Consider the following 22,553-nt stretch of genomic DNA (forward strand, 5'->3'; position numbering starts at 1 on the left):
AGGTTCAATAAAAGGTAATAATGAATAGTGTTTTGAATAAATAATATATTATGTAATAATTATTATACTCAAAACTTAAAATTAATAATAATATAACAATAGACTCTTTGCTATCAGATAATTTACTTAAAGGCTAAATTTGTCTTTACCTATGAAAGTTTACAAAACTACTCAACGTGACTAAAAATGAATGCTGAAGTCTTTCGATTACTCTAACACAGATCTATATCAAATTCATCACAAAATTGTCAAAAAGTCGACTGGTAGTAGTAGACTTTTTCCGAAATAAAAAAATACCCATAGAGGACGTGTAACACTGTGATCGGTTCGACAAACAAAAAGAAAACTGTTTTATTCAGAATATGTTCATTTTACAAAATAACAAAACGTATGTAAGTAATATACATAAGGGGGTTCTATTTCAGATAATACAATAATAATCAGTGTCACAGAAACTATTTTTGGCATAACTATGGTGTGCATCTTGAAAATATTTTAGTTAAACAGCGATAGAGAACTATCTATTTTAGTAGGTAAGTATTTCAATTTATTTTATTTAAACCTCTTCCATAACCGATATCTAGGGACAATTTTGTGCAGCATACAAGGTATTCCAAAATCCCATGTAATTTTGCGTTGCAACGCAAAACTCAAAGGTTTAATTTAAAAAATTGCTTGGATCGTACTGCATTGACACTCCGTTTTTATAATATTTACCAGCTAACATGCAAAATTTACGTATGCTATCTAACAAATAGTGAGCATTTTAGTATTACTAATGTTTATTTCTAAAATGATTTGGAATGTCATATATTAATTATTACTACAGCGACCACTTTTTTGTTTTTGTTACTAATTAGGTGTCTAAGTGCTATTTATACACGTGCTCATCAACATATTCTAGGGGCAGTTATTAAAACAAACACTTGACTAGGGCTTGTTATCGTGACAAGCCACGCCGTGCGAATTACCATAATAAATACTGGATACGTACTTAATTCTACAAATCTCACAGATACATTGGCAAAAACTCTTAAGCTTCATTACTTACAAATGAAAAAGTAAATTCTTTATTTACTTGCTTTACCTCCAAACAGTTCTCCAATTAGCTTCAAAACGTTGGGATCGGGAAATCGACCTTTAAGGGCCACTCCAGCTAAAGCATTTGACAAGTTCTCAATAGTTTTCTGTTCTTTGCTTTTGGGTTTCAAACTGCTATCTTTTCCTTCACTTTCCTCGATGAGCTCCTTGAAAATTCTTTCGTCTTCTTGACGTTGCTCATCAGATTTTTTGGTAGCGTAAAAATCCTCGTCAGCGTTCAGTTCTTTTTCCAAGTCTTTAAATATATAAACGTCATCTTGTTTCTTCTCTCCAACTATCTCTCGTTTGATTACCACTTTAGAGTTGGTCTCTTCTGGTGTGGGCAACAACTCGTAAGTGCTGGTTTCAGGTTCTTTAATTAATTTTGTAGGATTAGGTGTGTTTTGTACGTTATCTAGCACTTCTTTTAAGGAGTTTTCCTCGACTTGGACATTTTTTTCTGTGGTGCCTTTAGGAGTGGTTCTTGGACTAGAGGCAATTAATTCTACATCTTTAGGAATAGACTCGAGTAAAGACTCGGTCATTTCTACGCTGCCCAGCTCAATATCTTTCTCTTTGTTCAGTCCTAGAGTCATATCAAAACTCTCCCCATCCTTGTTGAAACCTTCTTTAGGGCGTTCGATGCTGATATTTTCCATTGAATGCATGGCAGCTGACTGGTTTTGGCTTCTAGGCGTAGTTTGCTCTCCACTATCTTCCTCCAGGCTTTCAACGGGATTCTGAGTGGTTCCATCAATACTCTCCATGCCATCTGATAAAGACGCTTCCAAATCTTTAGCAACAACATCAATTTCACCAATCAGTAAAGGTTTGTGGTCTTTTTCCTCCTGAATTGTAGTAGTTTCTTCATTAAGTACTGTGGTGGTTTCAGTTTCGAGCACTTTTACGCTAATAGTATCATCGTCTATGGGTGATTTTTGGTTCAGCAATTCGTCAGGCAACACTCCAGCTTTAAAATCCAATAGAGATTCGTTAAAATTTTGATTTTTTAGCCACTCAGCGTGCCCACTTTGATTAAGAGTGTTGTTGCTTAGCAAGACGGCAATATCCGGCAGAAAAATTTTACTATCCGCAGTTGCTGTTGAATTGTCGTTGTAAATTTCAGAAACTGAAGGCATTACATCCGGAATAGGTGGATATGCCGGATTAGTTTCCGGATTTGCTTCGTTCACAACTTTTGTTACTGGTAGTTCAGTTGTGGAAATATTAGAAATTGTAGGTTCTATAGTTTTCAGTTCCAAAGTTGTTTTCTTTGTAGGTTCTGTAGGATTGAGACCTTCAATAGTGCTAACTAAGGTTGTGAACGTTTCTTCAACTTGTTCTGTTGTGGTAGGGGTTTCAGTTGTTGATGTTGTTGTAGTAGGTTTGTTTTTTCGTTTGACTAAACTTAAAATATGAGTACTCTCTGAAAGTTTCAACTCCAGGTCATTGCTTTCATCGTTTTTCACATATTTTACAGTGGTGCTCTCCTTTAAAGTACTTGCGTCAGTGGTAATTACTTTAACCTCTTCCTGAATTTGTTGCGCCTCAGTTTCTGGTTGAATTTTGACTTCGTGTACTTCCAAACTTTCCTCCACTCCTCCTCGTTGCAGGCCTTCGGCCCCAATAATAGTAATGACGCTGTCGGTGGTGGTAGTATTGTTTTCCTGCAAAACTCCACCCTTTTTCAATATTAAAAGCTTGTCTCCTACTCTCAAAACTGGAGGGGGATGGTGGAACACTTCTGAGAGTTCACTGGATTCTGGCTCAGAATCGTCAATATTTAAATCGTTCGAGGAATTTTCGGAGGTGGAAATGGCTTCTTCAATCACTAAAGTGCCTTGAGGTTCTGATATCAAAATTTTAGGTGGAGCCGTCACTGGAATTTCCTTTCGCTCTGGAATAATTTCTTGTATTGTGATCCTAAAAAAATTGTTTTAATATGTATAGTAATAGTTACAAATCTGTTACCTGTGATGAAGATTATTATCATCCTCTCTGCTAATTGCAATTTCTTCAAAGAACGGCGTTAGAGTTACTAAATCGCTAGTGTCAGGTACCTTATTACTATCCTCTGGAATGGAATTTACTGTTGATACCGGTGCTGTTTCTGTTGAATTTATTTCCGGCCATAAATCCATAATAATCGGCCTCAAAGTGTTTGGTGACGTTGAAGTGACTACGGCTAACCTATCAGGGACTGGGTCTACACAGAATAAATTTAATTAAACCAAATGATTGAAAATGTGTGAACAAAACTTACCAATCGGTGGACAATGGTCGTATTTGGGGCAACAAGTTCCAGGAACACGTTTTCCCTCGCAGTCATTTCGGATGTAGCAGGAAACTTCAGCACACTGAACTTCTCCTCCTCGACAGTAGCATACTTTGCACTCTCCTCCTGGATTAGTCTCCAATTTTTCCCCGTTGGCATAGATTTTTCCGTTGTGTTCACACTCTAAATAGAAAAAAAACTGGATTATTTACTTGCAGCAGTATACTCATTGATAATTTGATGTCACATATAGTTATAAATATTACGGGTTTACTATTTTACTTGTCTACCTACTGAAATGAAAAGCCTCAACGTCGAATGCGATTTCCTCTGTTATTACGGATTAAAACCGGCCGAGGACTCGGCTTTGACAGGGATCACTCGGGCAATTATTGTTTTAATTGTCTTTTAGAGGCTATTGAATAATTAAATCGACACCTGAATTAATTGGTATCGCACATCGCAGCAGAAAACAGCAAACTGTGCATAGGACCAGCGACAACAATGTAATAAATAGTAAGACAACAGAATAGTGTAACTTGGTTTAGAAGAAACCAAGCGTAATAAGGCCTTTTCCAAATCAAACCAAATAGAACACTTCTTATTAAAGCATGTCTGTATAAATCGGGTTTTAACTTTATTTTAGAAAAAGTTCAGATAGAGGTGTTGATTTGAAGGAGCTTACCGCACTGATAATCCGGACAACACTTATTAGGTCGATGGATCGCTTTGCAGCCAGGTTTTTTGGTACACTGAACAGTCTCGCATTGGACTCCAGGTGGTTGACATTTGCACTTGAGACAGGGCTGTTCAGCAAGTACCGTCTCGTCTGCACCATACACCACGTCACCCACGATACAAACTGTAAATAGAGAATAACTTAAGAGACGTACTGCATGTAATGTAAGCTTAATGTAAAAAATAACCATGTTATAATCGATATCTTATAGAATATAAGAATTAACTAGCAGTTTTCTAATAAAATTGTCGTCGCAACGGTTACTAAACCTCTACGGAAATGGGACGGGAGCTCTCAGCGACAACTCAGTCGACAACCGAGAAACGGAATTAAATCACGTCTTCCTGATATATTAGCTACTTGAGAGCTAATAGCTGATGCCGCAGTGGGGCTTTTGACGTTTAAAAATCCAATAAATATGTAGCTTAATCAGCCGATAGGTAGTATAAACATGTCGCTTGTTTTCTAGGACGTTAAAGCTCACAAAATGTACTACTTACAAAAATGCATTTTTTGAGAAATAAGATGCAATTAGTAAAAAACACACATATGTTTAACGTGTACGTAATTCATAACGTACCTAGAAATAGTGAAAGTGAAAAGTGTCTTGTATATCTTTGTGCTGCTAATCGTAAAAAGTAAACACATGTTATACCTATCAAGTTTAAATTGATACTAATTGCAATATCATATTTCAACATACAAATTTCCAACAAAATAAATGGTCACACATATGTACATATATGATTAGTTTGGTAATATAAACCACTAAAAGTTTTTTAGTTTTAATTGACACATACTCACACTATTACACATTTGCAAATCGACAAAATAATAACCCTTTTCCATGTAAAAATTGTGTAGGTACTTGTAAAGCCAAGTCACGGCCGCCAAAAACGACAAAAAACTAACGGAAACGAGTCATTACCGGAAAAGGGTTCGAAATGGGGCGAGGAGGTGTATACCCCTAGCATTGCACAATAATTCGAGAACATGTCCTGATAAAATCCACTGCGACGTAATATCCTAGACGAGTTAAGAGGGTTGAAAGGGCTTAACGCGACTACGAACAGGATATTCTACTTGTTTGTCTGTTTACAAACAGGGTTTTGTGTTGTTAGATTAATGCGACAATTTCATACATTTCTGCTTACAAAAGAGGACTTTAAGTAGGGTTATTAAGCAAATTATCAAAATAAAAGGAATATCTCGAGGAATATGATATAACATTTTACACACGAACGAAAAAGTACAGAAAACAGGAAACTTCAGCTAATGGTAAATTTCTGCAAATCTTTACAGAAATTAAAAAGGTTCAGTGTATAATAACCATTTCCAGTTGGTTGCTATACAATATTTTCAGAGAGCTTTTATCGGATTTTTTCCCATCCTATACCGAAACCAATCCTCAAAGGGGATATATTCTGTTTCTCCCCTACAGATTCATTCGGCGTCGCAGTTCAAACAGACTCATTTACAACAAATGGGCGATAATCCCTTTCTCTCTCCAGTTGAGAGTTTGGTACACTTACCTTGAGGCTGGATAGATTCGATATCCGGTTCGATATCCGGTGGATACACTTCACGAACCATTCGAAGGGACCTTTTCAGCACTCCTGCAAGTAAAACAGAAAGTTTGAAAAAGTGTTGACAAAACTCAGTTTAAGTCGTTTCTCATTTCTCTCAAAACTAAAACGAAACATAAAGCATAAACCAAAAGCAATCCTAGAAAAGTTTTGTCGCTTTTCCTGGTTTTATTTATGAGGCACTGAAATCGGGGTTTTCTCGCGCTTTTAACATTTTAACAGTCACATTGACAAGAATTAATTTATTCGTTTAAAATGAATATTCCACAAAACATAATGCGTTTTTTTCGTTTTGGAGGCCAAATGGGAATCAAGATACAAATAGCCGTTCCAATTTCCACGTTCAAGTTGTTTAGTTCAGGATTAATGAATGGTGCTAAGTTAGTTGGACATTCTGTTGCCCAGAAATTAATTACATTTTAGTATTCCGACCGAGATACTGTACCGCAGGAAGAAAATGTTGAGCTGGGGCAACAAACAAAACGAGCGTGTTTGTGATTTATGAATCCCAAAATTTACAGTATTCCTAGAAAGCACTAAACAAAAATTTGAATGCTAAAATTTATTACTGGTATTACATATGCACAGATATAATAACTAAGAATTTGTACAATTCCAGAGTCTTGGAGAACTAATGATATCATTATAAAATCAATTTTATTTCGAATTCCATCACTGGTTTCAGTTACCTAACAAATTAAAATCATAAGAGTTGGTAAAAAAAATAATGTGAAATTGTAAAGGTAAAATCAATTTAAAATATCTAATTGCTAACTTTTCATAATTAATTTGGCTTCTTTCGAAAAAGTGGGAGAACAAAAATTGGAAAAATAGAAAAAACAGGTTGTGTGCTAATTATTATTATTAATTATGTCGAAAAATATGGACTTGCTTGTTTTCTTTAATGAAAAAGAAACACACTCACAGACAAAAACGCTAGTGCATTTATAACAGCGTTCCAAAAAGTAAATGGCATTTTCTTGGAAAAACATAGTGTTTTCGTTTGTAAGGTAGGTACGTCAGCTCATTAACAGGCTCATTGATTTAGCAAACTCTTGCAAACATTTTCAATTTTAAAAGATTCAATTTTGATTCCCTAATAATAACATCGAATTTCATATGAAATGGACGAGAATCGTATATTTTTGAACCGACATTTTGATTGGGTTGGTAATTAATTTCCGAGGGTAATTATTGTATACTTGCATGTTCAACACCTATATTTACCAGAATATTTTGTTATAATTTTCGTGTCTATGAAATCAATTTAATATCGATTTTTAAAACATAAATAAACTTAGTGTTTATATTGCTTCATTTAGGCATTTAGAATTGTTTGATTTTAGATTGAGAATCAGAACTGATGTAAAACTCCACATTTTATAACAAACAATGCAAAGAGCAACAATAAAAACTGATTGTTGTTCTTATTAATTTAATTGTAGTAAAAATCAAGTATAGGAAAACCAGCATTTATCAAAATTTGCCATCATCACTTCCTATATCCCTGGCATTTAACTTTAATAACTGAATGATGGGGCACTATTTCATTGTTTTTGTTAATTAGCCGTATCTCTTCATCATCAAACCATAAACCGAAAATAAGGCCGAGTGGCGCGGTTTACGTAATGTGTTTTCTTGTAATGGAATTATTTAGCAAATCAGTAACAGTAAAATGGTCCAATCGATCGAGGGTGTTGACATAAACAACGCAGAACTAATAATTTTGTTTAGAAAAAAGTGCGCTTCTACGGTACATAAAATCTCGCTTGATCGACAAAGCGTGCTTCCTATATACAGTTTTATTTATAAAAAAAGATTTCGATTGGTCGATTATTCATTGGATAAAACCTACACATATTAAATGTTCAGTACTACCGAATCTAGATAAATTTGAGTGAGAATCTTTCGTTATATGAAAACCGACGTTGCAAATATTGTTTTGTAGTCGAGTTGCAACAAATAAGCCTTCGTTACGGCTGCCACTAATCGCGAATGTTAAAATGTGCACTATATTATGATCAATTAAGTTAATGGGGTGAAATTAGCAAAATTTGTGGAGTTTTGAATGGGCAATGAACACGACCCAGGCTCGCTAAATAGTCTAATTTTCCATCCAATCTGTGATCCAATCATACCGCTAAGCTTAATGCTTAACTCTCTGATTACAATTACATAGTTTTTTTACAGATGCATGATTTGACAGAATTATTTTTGTTTAGGATAAGTTAAATTTAGACATTACTTGACATCACGCTTTAAATGATTTAATAATAGTTATTTATATAGCAAGTGACTTAAACCATTTTTTATTCACGAAAAGAGCAATTTCTTTGAGTGAATAACCGGTTTAAGTCACGTTTTTAAAAAAATTACGTCTTTAAATAGGCAACTGTCAGTCAGGGTGATTTAAAAATGTTTTAAACATCTAGTGAATAAAAAAATGTTTAAATCGTTGCTAAGCGTTAATTTTTAAAAAATGTTTAATATAAGACGTCGAATATTAATAAAAATATTGCATAAAACTGTAATAAAATATGATTTAAATCTACTTATTGTATAAATAACTAGTAATAGAGTTTACCTTGTGCGACACCTTTACAAACAATAAAATAAAGAGTGCCTAACCTTGAAAACATTATCACAGAAAAAACTCACAGGTAGGTAAGAATTGCAATCTGGTGATTCTCAACAATGGCTCTTTGTGCCCCCGAAATGTCCAAAACACAATGCAATGCCACTTGTGTTCAGACGTTTTAATGCTTTACACGAAATATATTATAATTTCCCAGTTTTGTAATAAATAGTTAATGGGGCCGCTCGTGCTAGATATACAATTAACAATAAGCGTAGGCTTTTTCGTAACGTAAGTTTGGCTCGTTTGTCTTCAGAAACGTTAATTAGTCAAATTTTTCGAATGGTTTATATATTATTATGATGCAAACTTTAAATACGCGTATATTAACTAGACAATCATATAATAATTGATAAATATTTTCAAACTGTGGGTATTTGGAAAGTCTGATTGATTGATCGATCAATTGCACAAATATCATAGTGTAGTATTGGTTTTGAACCCCACATTAGCTCAAATTGTCAAAATTCGTCACTCTCAAACCCAAACGAAGAAGCATATACAATGGACTTTATTAAAGTTCACCATAATAATGTTCTTACTTCTTCAAATTTTGAAGATCCAACTGACCCAGAAGACGACATCAAGTTTTAGATAGGATCTATCTAGCCCTGAATTCCAATTTTGATGGAAGAACCTTAAAGACGTTTTAATTCCAATTTGCAAATCGATTTTCAGCTATATTAATTTCAATCCTAGGAAATGCATGAATCATAAAGACGATTTCATGCAGGAAAAGATTACCCATCAGCCAATATCGATATGCACGCAGAGAAGGCTAAAGCATCAATTTATGAAATTTAGGTCATTAACGGGCACAAACCGATGTTTACTAATAAACCTTCCTCACTAAATACGACATTAGCAACAGAGGTGCAATTATTTAAAGCTAGAAATTGAAATAATGAAATTACACAACACTCATTACCATATACGAGCTGAATAATAAAAACCGCAAATCTGGTAAGGTGAAAGCGCTCATCTTTCAAATCAGTTTTTTTTCTTCTTGAGACTTACGTATTTCTGTACCTTTCTGCTGGCAATTTCAATATCAACTTGGATGACGTGCATATTCAGAAAATTAGCAATTCACTTGAACAAGTAATCCAATATTGCAAAGCAGTCCTGCACAGCAAAGGAAAGGTATCCTTTGAGTTATGCTTCACTAAAAAGCTAAATAAGCGGTTTAAAAGCATTAATTAAAATGGTTCACTGCATTAAGAATTTGCAAACTGACTGAACTCAGATTGTGTATTTTTAGAAAAAAAATTATTTTGACTAAACAAAATCATGTTTATAAATGCTAAAACTATTCCTCGGTAGTGATAAAACCCAAACATAGGGGGAAGGGTTACCGAAAACGAAATATGCAAAAATACATCACCCTTAGCATTTTTAAATACAAAGTTTATGAATTTTTCATCGCCTCGCGCTGTAAACTTCTAAAGTGGAACAGATTTCCGAGAAAGGGGTCCGCATATTTTATATAGTATCGTAAAATTAGAGAAGTTTCCGGAAGTTTCCAGACCGAAAAAATAGGCTACTCCTCTCGACGGATCCATTTATTACTTACACTTACACCGGCTCTCGAGTTGTAAAATGATATTGCGGAGTTGGAATTTTTCTGACCGTGACCACTTATACCGTATTTAATGACAAAACTCCAATTTGAAAACAACGACAACAGTGACAACGATTTAAAAACGTATCGTTACCTACAGCAGAAAAAAATTGCTTTATTCTTACCAGCATTAGCGGGACTATTGAGCAGGAAATTTATGGCCAGGAACAGGACAAGCCCCAAGCCACCGTTTCCATTCATCTTCCTGCAAAGAATAGGATATATTGCATTAGTACCCACAATAGATGGTATTTTCTATAGAATTTTTTTAGAAATAGAAATGTTAGAAATTTCACAAATGTATGTACAAAAATGCATTTACATTTGGATTTGTAAACTCTGATGCTCCCGTTGTTCGTTGCTCGTTGTAAATTTGATTAAACAGCTATTGCATTTTGTTCATTATTTGTACAGAGCATTGTTTTTTTTGTTTTTCACACTTATTTTAAGTGGCGTAAATCTTTAAATGGAGAATCACCACAACAAGCAAAACGTGTATGCAAAAGGGTATCAACACACACAACTTTCAACCGGGTCCATAGTCAGAGACGACTAATTAGATTGTCACTCTATAGAAGTAGTTTTACCTAAACTACTTAACTTCAGTCGAGTTTATAAACTAATCGAGATTTGGTCGAACTTTGTCTAACTATGGCATCCTTTAATATACTACTGCGTCTAGGCCATCTACTTTCTTTGGGATTATTGAGTTAACAAAGTTGCAGAACAGTAAGTTGTTCATAAAGTTGTTAAGCGTGAAGAGAACGCCAATGTTGATCTGGTTTGACTACACTTGAGATTTAAAACGTTATTAGTGTAATGACACTGTCAACGTTCTCTAAAATATGTGAATGAAATTCATTACAATTCAGCTTTTAAGATCATCTTTTGATTTAATAAATCATATTAAAAATAATAAATAAAACGTTTGCTTTAAAATTCCACTAACTGGAACTCCTTTGAGAGCCATTTTAATTTCGCAATTAGAATTCTACCGGTTCTTGTCGATAACAAATTTAAATACACTGACAAAAACTTCGTCAAAGTCGTATTTCTTTGCCTGGCAAATTATCATTTTCCGTTCCAACGAGGTCCGCCATTTTCCACTGGAAATTTTAAACTTTTCAGTTCAATTCCCGGTTTATTCGATTCTGCTTCGTTCTAGCTCATTAATTCGTAATTTTAGGTAAGAGGTCGGAGGTGGTCGTGGTTTAGGGTAAGAGGGTAGGTAGTGTCTCTTTATTTTCTGCCCACGAGTTTTTTTAACATTTTTTTTTAATCTGATTTTGATTTATGGCCGTTTCCGTCGAATTTATAAATGCCCACCGTTTTAATAGATGTTTGTTCGGTGGGAGCTACAAGGCATTGTTTAGTAATTAATGATATTTTAACGTTCCAAATTAGTCATGACTTTAGCTTACTATTTTGTCTTTTTAGTCTTATTAATAATGGCATCGTTTATCTTCCTTAATTGTTAGGCTGTAGTAACGGTTACATTAACTAAAATTAAATGCCGCTTGTACTTGTGATTATATTTACTGTGGTCGACTTGGGATCCTTTGATAAATCAATAAACCTCAGCATCCGTCCATCGGATTAACCACAAAACGTACAGTCCCAACACAACATTAATCCAACAAGAGCCTCCGGCACCAGCATGTCAGAGTTGAGCCTCGGTTTAATTCAACCTGAAAAGGGCGCCCGTAATTAAGGCTTGTTAATGTGTATAGTTAGATCGATATCGTCCTGTAAAATACCACCAAAGCAGAGGAAACATATTTATTGGCTTTCGGTGGTACTTAGATTTGTCTGAGATGACACAGGTTGATAGCCAAAGATTTAAAATATGATTTCGTACTGTCTAAAATCTACACTACACTATCAACGTCTGTTTTTAATAACAATTTCTTCAAAAATTAAATTAGTTTAAATTATATTTGCTGTTTGTATTATTCTGTTCACTCCAACATTTTTAACAAACAATTTTAAAACCTTCTATAAAACGTAATTCAAATGTTCCGGGAGGATCTTATTTTTGCCCCAAGGTGAAAGCTGCTATGATAGAATTGTGGAATATCAAGTAAATCTCTTGATGGTCGTATTAGAACCAGCGATATTCAGCATATTTATTTTTTTAAATGGATCGATTATTGTTTTAATAAATTTTTATGTTTTTCCAAAATTCATAATCAGCACCTTAGTTTCACGTAGTTTTACCAACGCAGTTTCGAGAAATTCGAATTTAAACTTGGAGCAAAGAACAACATCAAGTTTCAGTGTTGACTAAAATACCTGTTAATATTAAATTAGCAGGTGGATTAGGGATGAGAAATGTATACGATAGACACACATAGCGAATGTATTATTAAATATTTCTCATGTTTGGAGATGTGAACGTGTAATGTTACTTGTTCTCTTTTATTTAACTGAACCATTTAATACAACTTGCAATGCAACTTGATACGAAATATCAAAATAATTTGCTCATTTTGAAAGATTCGAAAACTCATCCCACTTGATACTAACTGGTACTGATATTTTAGTCAACAAAGTTGTTAAGTAAACCTTAACTGCTAATTAGCAGAATTTTGGAAAAACATGAAAACTGATTAAAATCATGATCCATTTTTTAAAAAAAGTGATAGATGTCGCTGGTCCGAAGTTCTGATCCTAAAACTTCGAAAGGATCATCAAGAGATAGATTTTTTTTAACCTTTCGTGATATTCCAAAGTTTCTTCTTAGTAGCTTTCACCTTGTGGCAAAACATAGACCGTTCCGAACATTTGTAATATCCTGTACTTTTTCGTTATTAAACATAATACCTATATCTGTAATTAAAACCCATATAACCTACAAAGTCTTTCTTAAATTTTTAAATAAACACTTTTTGAATAATTATCCGTATACAAATTAGATGAATAATGTTTTCTGAAACGTTAAAGACGATGGAATAAGATAGAATCTTTCCAACTTATACCGGGTGCGACTCGATCGGGGACCGTTGAACCGATTGGAATGTTATAATTCAGAAGGCAACTCGCAGCCGAACGCAATTACGCAGGAATTTTATTGCACTGATGCAGGGAAAATCACAACAACCCGCAAGTTTGTTGCTGTTAGTGCAGCCGACAGGAATTTGTGCTGCTGAGCAATCCATGTCAAAGACGAAAATGCTTGAACCTCCATCTGACAAGTTTGATATAGGAAAATCAAAGTAAACTATAGGATGACGTAACAGCCGAAAAATTATACTTTATAAAAGCAAATGTAACTGCTTAAACTGTTTAGTTGTTTCAGATGGAGTTGCCAATGGCACCAATATTCAATGTACTTGTAACAGTCACCTGCTTACTGGCGTTTGTTTAAGTAGATACCAAAGCAACAACTTCATTTTCAGGAAATTATTATTATTATTATAGTTTATGTTAGCATATACTTTTGACGTCATACTTAATAATAACAGCACTTTTTGACAGCGCCCTTACTAATAAACAAGCATACATAGACAGCAACTTTCTCTAAATACTTCCTTCCGAATTTTCCGGTACGTATGTGTGCCTACAGTATGATTTATAATACGATACAAGAAATTGCTTAATAGTTTTCACACTCGCCTAATTAAGACGACGTAACCACCGTGGGTAATTAATTGGAAACAGACGGTAATTAGCAACGTTATGGTGTATGAAGTTTCCCGGCTGCATTGTTTTCTGTATGTATACATGTACGGGTATGTGCGCCAAAACTATTATTCTATACAAACTGTAAAGCTTCGACACTTGTTTCTTTTTCTGAACCACAACCCAAGAATTCATTATTCTGAAAACGCTGTTACGTTTTCCTGAAGTAGTCTCTAGAATAAACCGAAATTTGGTTATTAATGTTTTGAGCTCATCAAACCTTTAAAACGTATCACAATAGTATAACATAACAGTGCATCTAAATCTTTTAAGCATTTAATGACTATAAAAGTTATACAAATATTTGCTACTATTATTTGTTTATACTTTATTAAATTAAACAAGTTTTGATAATACCGTGTAGTTATACATATCTCAAAGAAGTTAAGGTTATGCTATAGATATACATAGAAAAACAGAAAAATCGCAAAATCTGTAAAATGCAGTCAAAATATTGTCAGTTTTGAAGGCTACAATAATGATTCTGATTTAAATTCATCCAGTGTGTCAATCAAAATATGATCGGTTGCGGGCTGACTGGTTTTTTGCCTACCGAATTTTCATTGAACGACCGACCTGTGGTTGTATGGAAGTTTTCGAATGTTTTGTGCGACCTGAATTTAGATGAACCGACTTTAAGCGAGGTTTCTTTGAGAATTTACCTTCCGGCCGTTATTTCCATTCGGTATGTTTTCCGCCTTGTTTATCACCACAAGCAAATCCTTGTTTTTGCACGAATTTCCGATTTGGCCACGAACGTTACGTGATTTGTTTAGTTGACCGTGAAGACAATGTCAAGAATCGAACAATATGTTAGGTCGGATTTTTTACATCCGATTATGCTAAACAGTCGGATGAGCGGTGCACGATTTTACTCTAAACGTGCAAAATATTATGATTTTAATTTAAAACCTTATTTGTAATTACGCTTTAGTTGAAATAATGGAAATATTTTCGCTTTTTGTTAATTAGTGGTATTTGTGCTAGTCAATAACGATCATAATGCTGATGCTGCTTCGTGATTCTATGACATACTCAATCCATACTTGCTTATTAACAGTTAAATTAACCAAAATAGCTGTTTTAATAAAACTGAGGTTACTAATTATTCACCTTTTACTTACCTTTTACTTACTTTACTTAAAAAAATATTACTTTACAAAACGTTTTCCAAACAGGTTTTCCTAAAAACACCTATCACAAACTACCAACAGTGCTGTGATTTCCCGTAATTTCCTCAAATGCTACACATGACAACTTACCATTAGAAAAACATTTTATTGAAAATAATGATGATCATTAATTTATTTTTCTACTATAGACTACTGGTTCTGGAGGTATTAAATGTTGTTGGATCTGTTTCATAAGAACTCATTTCGTAACTATACATGTACCACTTTCATAACTGTGGATTGGTTATTAAATGGATTACCAATACGACAAATTGCAACCGTCTAAAGTTTAAAGGTGAAATTTGTACATTTGATGTCAATTTTTGTTACGATCATTAAATTATTTTAAACGTAGCAAATATGGATATTATCCATTAATTATCATTGATTTGTTTCACATGGAATTTCAAGCGATTAATCGTAACTTGGTCATTCACAGTCAATGTTTCTTCGGACTGCGTTAACATTAATATTCCATTCAGCGTAGGTTCTTTCTAGACAGACAATGTGAATGAATTCCACAGAGGAATTTCAGGTGGTCACACAAGCTATACAATTATTAATAATATTTTCTCAAAACTTTACATGATCAACTATTTACAGTTCTTGATATGAAACAAGTCTGCAGATATCCAGTTTTAATCGACTACATAGTATGGTTAAAATGATTGTGTAGTTTATTATTTTTAGGAAAAACATTTACGTGTATGGCAAGCTTTTACAAATTACTCTCGCTGTTAACTATTTACATAGGTAGTGTAGTAGTAAATCGGTTGGTGCAATCACTTTCTTTAATCGCGCATGTTATGTAACACTAATTAAAATTAAACCCACTTTTTAGTAATGTTTCATAGATACCCGCAAAGAAAAGTGCCAAACAAGGTGCATATCCGTTTGTCAGTAAAGAATGTTATATAATTGGTATATTTTTGTCGTTTTGATTCAGCAAAATGTTTGAGTTACAATTTACGTAATTGAATCTCATGTAAGTCGGACGTTTCCTGAAAAGTCATCTACCAACAACAACGATATTCCATCGACAAAACAATGGTGTATTCATAATTTCATTTTGCATACATTTCTTTATTATCTACTGACTTGATTATGAGGGCTTAATTATTATTTTACAGTCAATTCAATAATAAAATTGTGTATAAGATGTTATACGGTTGCAGGCTAGTTTTGGAATAAAGAATAAAGATGTTTTCATTGAATTGACCGTGAATGACTATTTTTGCATTTGATGACCCAGAATAAAATGCGAAATGCACCCTTGAAAACATAATAATAGTCTCCCTGTTCTAAATCACTTTAATAGTAACGCTTCGGAAAAAAATATGTCTTATAAATGTGGCTACGAGAAAACGTTCAGGTTTCTAATATACCACTAAAAATAAAAATACCCAAAAAATTTGAAAAGCAGATTTTTTTTCCCAAAGTGCTATTATGTATAGTTTGTGAGAAACAGCTGCGTGCCCCGCTTATTGGAACACTCTGTACAATACTTTTCAAGGCCTCATTCGTTTTCAAGCTCCGAGGAGCGAGCAGAGCGTTTTTGAGTCACAATGACGTAATTTGACAGTTGGTTAAATTATGCTTTTGCTAAATTACGTCAACGTGACATCAGAAACGCGCTGCTCGCTCCATGGAGCTTGAAAACGAATGAGGCCCAAAACGTGGCTTTCTTTGTCAAAATTCTGACATAGCTCATAACGTGCAATGTTTGTATTGCTGTATCAAAAATGTATCTTCTGTGTGTTCTGTATCTCTCTATCTAAGAACATGTTTTCGTGTTATTCCGATGGTATATGATTATCGTTTGTTGAATTTAAATTTTTCGAAGAATACTTCTTTTCGGTGAAATACTTTCGCTTATAATTATTAAATTTTTGCATCTCGACCGAAATTCATCATTATTTAGTGAATGTGCTTTTTAGTACAAAGTGGTTGCTAAAAACTGTATTGTGAATTGTTTGGCACAATTCTCGGGTTTCTAAACCGACGACAAATTGAGAAGGAAGTTGAATACGGGCAGTAACAATTCGTGGCGCTTTTACAATTCACACGTTCTTACCTTGAACAAACAATAACGCAGGTTGTAATAATTGGTGGTGCAGAAAGTTTAGAACCGATCTAAAGGGAGTTTCCATGGAAACTCTCTCTCTCTCTCTCTGTTTATCGTGAAAATCGTTTTATGTTCAGCTTTCATTGGTCTATAAACCGAAAAAGAAAATTGTTTTTCTCTCGTATAGGTTAGGTGCCCGCCTGTGTTTATTTTATTCCAGTCTGTTTTTTATTCTAGTTTCATCCTAAGAGAGTAGAGCAGTAGAGCAAAATCGGTTTGCTATTATTCCATTATGCTTTCTGATGTATTTATGGCAAACATACACACAGGTGGCTGACAAAATTCAATAGCAAACTGGACTTTTAATTAATGGGAATAACTACACACCAGGAGGTGGATGGCCAATTAATAAAAAAATTAGCAGAAAGGAGCAATAGCAACCAAAGTGGGAGACAAAAATCGTTCAGTATGGCGGTCGTAAACTGTCAGAAAATCAGTGGCGATAAAATCAATCTGCTGTTGCCCACTATTCACCAATCCACTCGTCAATAATAATTGAACTAATTTAAGTTTGCAAAAATTAACCTTTAACGGAACGAAAAGCAACAACAAATCTTTGCGGTTTTTAGCTAACTTCACTTACCACCAAATATAAACAAAACTGTTTTACGACTAACTTGGAAGTTTCAAATGCAATTGCGCAATAGGCAAATGTGGGAGACAAAGATGGCGACTTCCGTCTTGATCGCTTAATGCACAAACGGGGTTTTTTGTTACCCCCGATACTTGTTCTTTTTACTCGAAGTGGATGGCTGTATTTTATAGTAAAATAACGGGTGTTCAATAATTGTTATGGTCAGGTCGCCTATGGATGGCAATTGTCACAAAAGCGTATGTCTTAGATAACAATTATTATATGACAGCTGTCATTTCAAACCATATACGAACTTATCAACGGCCCTACGTTCATGTTAGAACGAGAGAACCACAGCCAACTACGACCATAACAATTATTGAACACCCGTTAGAAGCATGTCGTTTTGTCTGATTTTCTTTAAATCTACTTTTGCTATAATGTAGATTGTCACTTACAATACTGCTTTTTAATATTTTAATATCGCTGAATGTAATTATCATCAATTCAACTGATTCTGGCAAGTTAACATAAAAATCCATTACAACACCTAATTACGTATTATTATCAACTACTATAATACCTATGTGAATATCATGTTTTCAGTTACAATAACTCTATCGCAACAAAACTATAGTAGCATCCGTATGTTTTTGTTGTAAGTTTTATATTATAACAATAATTATTGAAACATTAGTCATTTCGTTTCCACATTGAGTTCGTAATCAAATTGCCCAACTTCCTTCAATGTCCAATCCATTTTTTTCTTTGGGTTTGAAGGTTTGAACCTATAAAATATCTGTTCCACAAGCTATAAAGTTATCAAAGCCATTTATCGCTTGGTTCACCATACTCAAGCTTTATTAACGGAGTGCGGAAATTCGGACGGATTAAAAGAGAAAAATAGACACTAAGCCACCCTTTTAGCCTGATGGAGTCGCTTTCATTAAAACTTTTGCTTTTTTTGCTATCAACAATGTTGCCAGGTCCACCGTTAAAACGGTATTCTACCGTTTTTGTAGTTCTTCTACCGTTCTCCTGTTTTTTGTTATAATCTACCGTTTTTAATTACGTTATTGCCATCATGTTGGTTGTGAAACTTTTCATATACTTTTGCAGTTTATTGAATAGGAAATTTAATAAGGATTCTAAAAATGCGCTTAAAACAGTTATTTTCTTACTCCAAATTCTCTCTAAAACCACGTGATGTCTGCCACTATTTTCAGAATTGTCAAAATTTTACTACAATTTGCAAGAATTACATTTTAACACAAATTTCGAAACAAGACGATTTTCTGAGATTTAATAGTTATTTTGACAACTGTCACTTCATAGTCTAGTTAATAGTCTTCTGAAATCACGTGACAACTGTCAATAACGTCAAGACTGTCAAACCATGCTCTAAAGTTGCAAAAATCAGGATTTATAAACGTTTTCTTGTAGTATTTGATATAAAACGTGTTTCAAAGAATTATGACAGTTATTTTGACAATTGTCACGTGACCGTCAAGCTAGATACTATTCTACAATCACGTGACAATTGTCACTAACGTCAAAACTGTCAAACCATGCACTAAAGTTGCAAAAATTAGAGTTTAGAAACGTTTTCTTGCAGTATTCAATATAAAGAGAGTTTTGAGATTTATGATTTTTGACAATGGTCACGTGACTGCCTAGCTAAATTTTCTTTTAAAACCAAGTGATATCTGTCAATAATGTCAAAGCTTAAAAAACAATTATTAATAAAATAATAAAAAATCTGTATTTTTGAAGTACGGATTTTATAGCAAGAATTAATGATTAAAATTTTTGACAACTATTAAGACACCCTGTATATTAATGTAATGATTTGTTTTGATCTACTGTTATCTACCGTTTTTTTGACTGATTATTCTACCGCCGTTAAATATTTTAACTTGGCAACACTGGCTATCAAATTGAGGACTTCATTCCGCATAAATCGGTTTAGGTTCTTCGAAAATGATATTGTGCTTTCTGAAAGAAATTGTATTAATTTAATTTCAACATTTTTTACAGAACTTTGCAATAAACAAAATGAGGCTCTGCCAGAGATCTACCAAAAGTTAACTGAAAGTTTGTAATATTAAATGGATCACCTTGTAAATTTTTCCTTTTTTGGATTCTGTTAGAAAGCAATATTTGCAAATTATTACTAACGTTTACGAAGTTTAATATTTATTTTGTATAATGGTAATAATGTTCCCGATAACATCAAGCGTTATACAACATCTGTCAACGGTTTTTTTAATTCCTTCAAAATAAACTGCAGCATATTGACTTTCAATAGAACTTTTCAATTTTTTTAAATAACTTTACATAACCGTAAACCAATTAAGTGTTATATTCACTAAAAACTAATGATCAATTACAACATAAACCTAAACATAGAAAACAAAAACAATAAATAATTAATAAACAGAATGGTGTTCTTACGTTTAGGGTAGTTTATCAGTCCAAGCAAATTAGCAAACAAGCACAAATTCCAAAACCCAATAAGTTTACTTTTCAAAGTTTTGGTTTCGTTTTTAAACAATTATACGTTACACATTACATTTCTAAAGTTCCCCAAAACACACGCGGTTTTAAAAATTTATTTACCAATTTTTAAACTCTTTTTACGTACGTAATGACGCGCTAACAGCAGACACTCAACCACCCAACACAAACTTGGAGCAATAATAAACAGAAACCACAGAAACTGAGTAGTTGGTACCCAGAAGCCAGAAGCAGAGAAGCAAATCCGGTAAGCGGTGAAATTACGTTTTTAGAAACCGCCATCACCGCTACTTTTGTCTTCGTTTAATATTATGGTGCGCTCTATGTGACGTGTGTTTTAGCTAGACAGATATGATGGTAAATGAAATACTACGACGTTGCCAAACTTTTAAATTAAACCAACTAAATATTAACTTTGGCCAGATTTGGCTTTATTTCGTTTACATTACATGATTCTTCCACTTTTTCTCTAAAGCTCAGTGGTTGCGTCTGACGAGCTCCATCTATCCGTGCCTATCAAAAATAATAATTACCAATATAAATAAAGTTTTCTGTAATTTTTGTATAGTGTTTATATGATGTTGGCAACGCTGGAACTGGGTGAACATGTAGTGAGGACACTCAGCAATTTTTCTTTGCAGTGGGGATAGTTTTTGATTTTGGGAGAATTATCTAGAGCTCGAATCAGATGAGAAAAGCCACCGCATCATCAATGACGCAGTTTTAAAACTATTTCTTTCTCCTTCTACAGTTGCCGTCGCATTAGATATAATCAGAGGCGTCCTATTAAAATATTCCCGAAAATATATTGTTAAGCGGTCAAAAAGCCACTTGGCAACGTAGTACGGTTTTTACTTGGACACAATTAAAACAGATGCGGCAGCGGCCAGGTACATTTGGACCTTTTATATGCTTTTACTAGCCGGCACTCTAAACGGTGTTGCCAAGTTTAAAAAATGTAGTGGCGGACAGGGAGACTTAGGGGGTTAGGTTTCCGTTTTAGTCTGGTTTTGGTTGTATTGTTGATGGTCGCAGTTGAAGTTCACATAGTGTTATGAATAAAAAACGTTTTTTGTCAAAATGTCTTTCAAAAAGGTTGGAAAGAAAGGTGTTATCATATACAGCCAAGGCCGTGAAATCGTCAGTAACGTCTTACAATTTATGAAGAAAGAAGCAGAAGGAGTTTCCATTCCTTTGAAAACTTGTTGTCTTTTATTTTCTTTATTAAAAACGACGAAAATGTTTCATTTTACTGATAAAATAATAGCACGCCACTGACTGGCTGCAACAACTTGGAAAGTAACGAGAGCAGCAATATTTAAAGCGAGACGTACAGAGATCGTGACATCATCGTTTGATGACGCCTGTGGCCTTTTCTTAGCTGATTCGAGCTCTACATATGTATATAAAAAAGTCAAACAAAAAACTGAAATGGAAAAACAAGTGTCATTAGGAAAATACATCTAAGCTTAAGGTAAAAGTGTGTAGAAATTTATGTTAATGCAATCTTTCTTGAATATTGATTTTGATTGAAGGATATTAATAAATATCTCTAGAAGGATGGTTTTTAAAATTATTTTATACTTAATCAATCAACCCAAATATTCATGCAAATTTTAGTGCTATTCGCTGTCGTATTTAGTTTTTCTTCACTCTAAGGCAAATAAGACACACATTTATCTGACTGTTTTGTCATTCTTTAAAATTCTTTTAGTATTGCCTAACTAAAAAAAGTATATTACATTCTACCTATAACCAATTTTAACAGTAGAAAAAATTGAACTAGAACAATACTGTTCATAAGAACAAACAAAAAAAAAATTAATTTGGAGGTGTTCATTTTGTTTTCAAAGTTGTTATCACTATCACTATTTATAACTTTATATTGTTTTAATTATTATTAATTAGATTGATATTTTTTTGTATTTTTTCAGTGAAATGGACAATATTTATGCATTAGTTACTGAAGCACTTTATCTGAATATGTTAGAATGGGATTTTCACCCTATTGTGTCTAAAAAGGGTTCATTCAAGAGGAAAAAGATAACTGCTAAATCTTGGACTTTTGATTACACAGCTATTGTTTGGACAACTTCTGGGTGATAGTGCCTTTAACCAAATGGAATATCTGGAGTGTTATACAATGGAAAACTGAGAAAAGATACTAAAAGGTATAAAAAAACAAGATTTTCTGGTTATAAAGGGTTATAAATGGAAGAAAGAAAATTTGAGCAAAAAGTAGAGTAGTGCTTCAACTTTACCTGCTCAAACTAAAGTTTTTTACAACAGAAATCGTGGTTTCATCCTAAACCCAGAGTGTCATAAAACAGTGTTTTTCTGATTCATTATAATGATTCGCCAAAGTTCTATACCAACTTCTTTAATAAAAACCATTACAGAAATGGAAACTTTAGGAGAAAATGGAAACCAACTTTGTTAATATTGAAACGTTGTCGCCTCATCACAGCTCATAAAAATGTATTAGACGTTCCACTTCATGACCCATGGTAGGTATTTGTTTTCCACCAAACATGAAGTTGTAAGACAG

At 33.6% G+C, this 22,553-nt stretch overlaps 1 protein-coding gene and 1 long non-coding RNA gene across 3 annotated transcripts; one reads left to right on the forward strand and one right to left on the reverse strand.

Moving 5' to 3' along the window:
* Positions 1-25: 25 nt before the first annotated feature.
* Positions 26-20,149, reverse strand: LOC145727541 (uncharacterized). 2 transcript variants are annotated; one of them, XM_081977155.1, is made up of 7 exons: positions 20,133-20,149; positions 10,062-10,141; positions 5,627-5,710; positions 4,041-4,217; positions 3,344-3,538; positions 3,052-3,286; positions 26-3,003 (listed from the first exon to the last, which is right to left on the reverse strand). In XM_081977155.1, exons 2-7 carry the CDS (start codon positions 10,135-10,137, stop codon positions 1,071-1,073), a joined length of 2,700 nt encoding a protein of 899 aa, XP_081833281.1. In that variant the 5' UTR covers positions 10,138-10,141; positions 20,133-20,149; the 3' UTR covers positions 26-1,070. The 2 variants fall into 2 exon arrangements, with proteins under 2 accessions (XP_081833281.1, XP_081833280.1); XM_081977154.1 differs by lacking the exon at positions 20,133-20,149 and adding an exon at positions 19,943-20,101.
* Positions 20,150-21,194: 1,045 nt separating this feature from the next.
* On the forward strand, positions 21,195-22,510 carry LOC145728458 (uncharacterized). Its single transcript, XR_014178093.1, has 3 exons — positions 21,195-21,479; positions 21,940-22,176; positions 22,405-22,510. It is a non-coding gene; the product is annotated as an uncharacterized LOC145728458 (long non-coding RNA).
* Positions 22,511-22,553: the final 43 nt, after the last annotated feature.

The sequence above is a fragment of the Ips typographus genome, linkage group LG4, assembly GCF_016097725.1.
Source record: "Ips typographus isolate SLU linkage group LG4, UJ_Ityp_2.0, whole genome shotgun sequence".
Taxonomy (NCBI): Eukaryota; Metazoa; Arthropoda; class Insecta; order Coleoptera; family Curculionidae; genus Ips; species Ips typographus.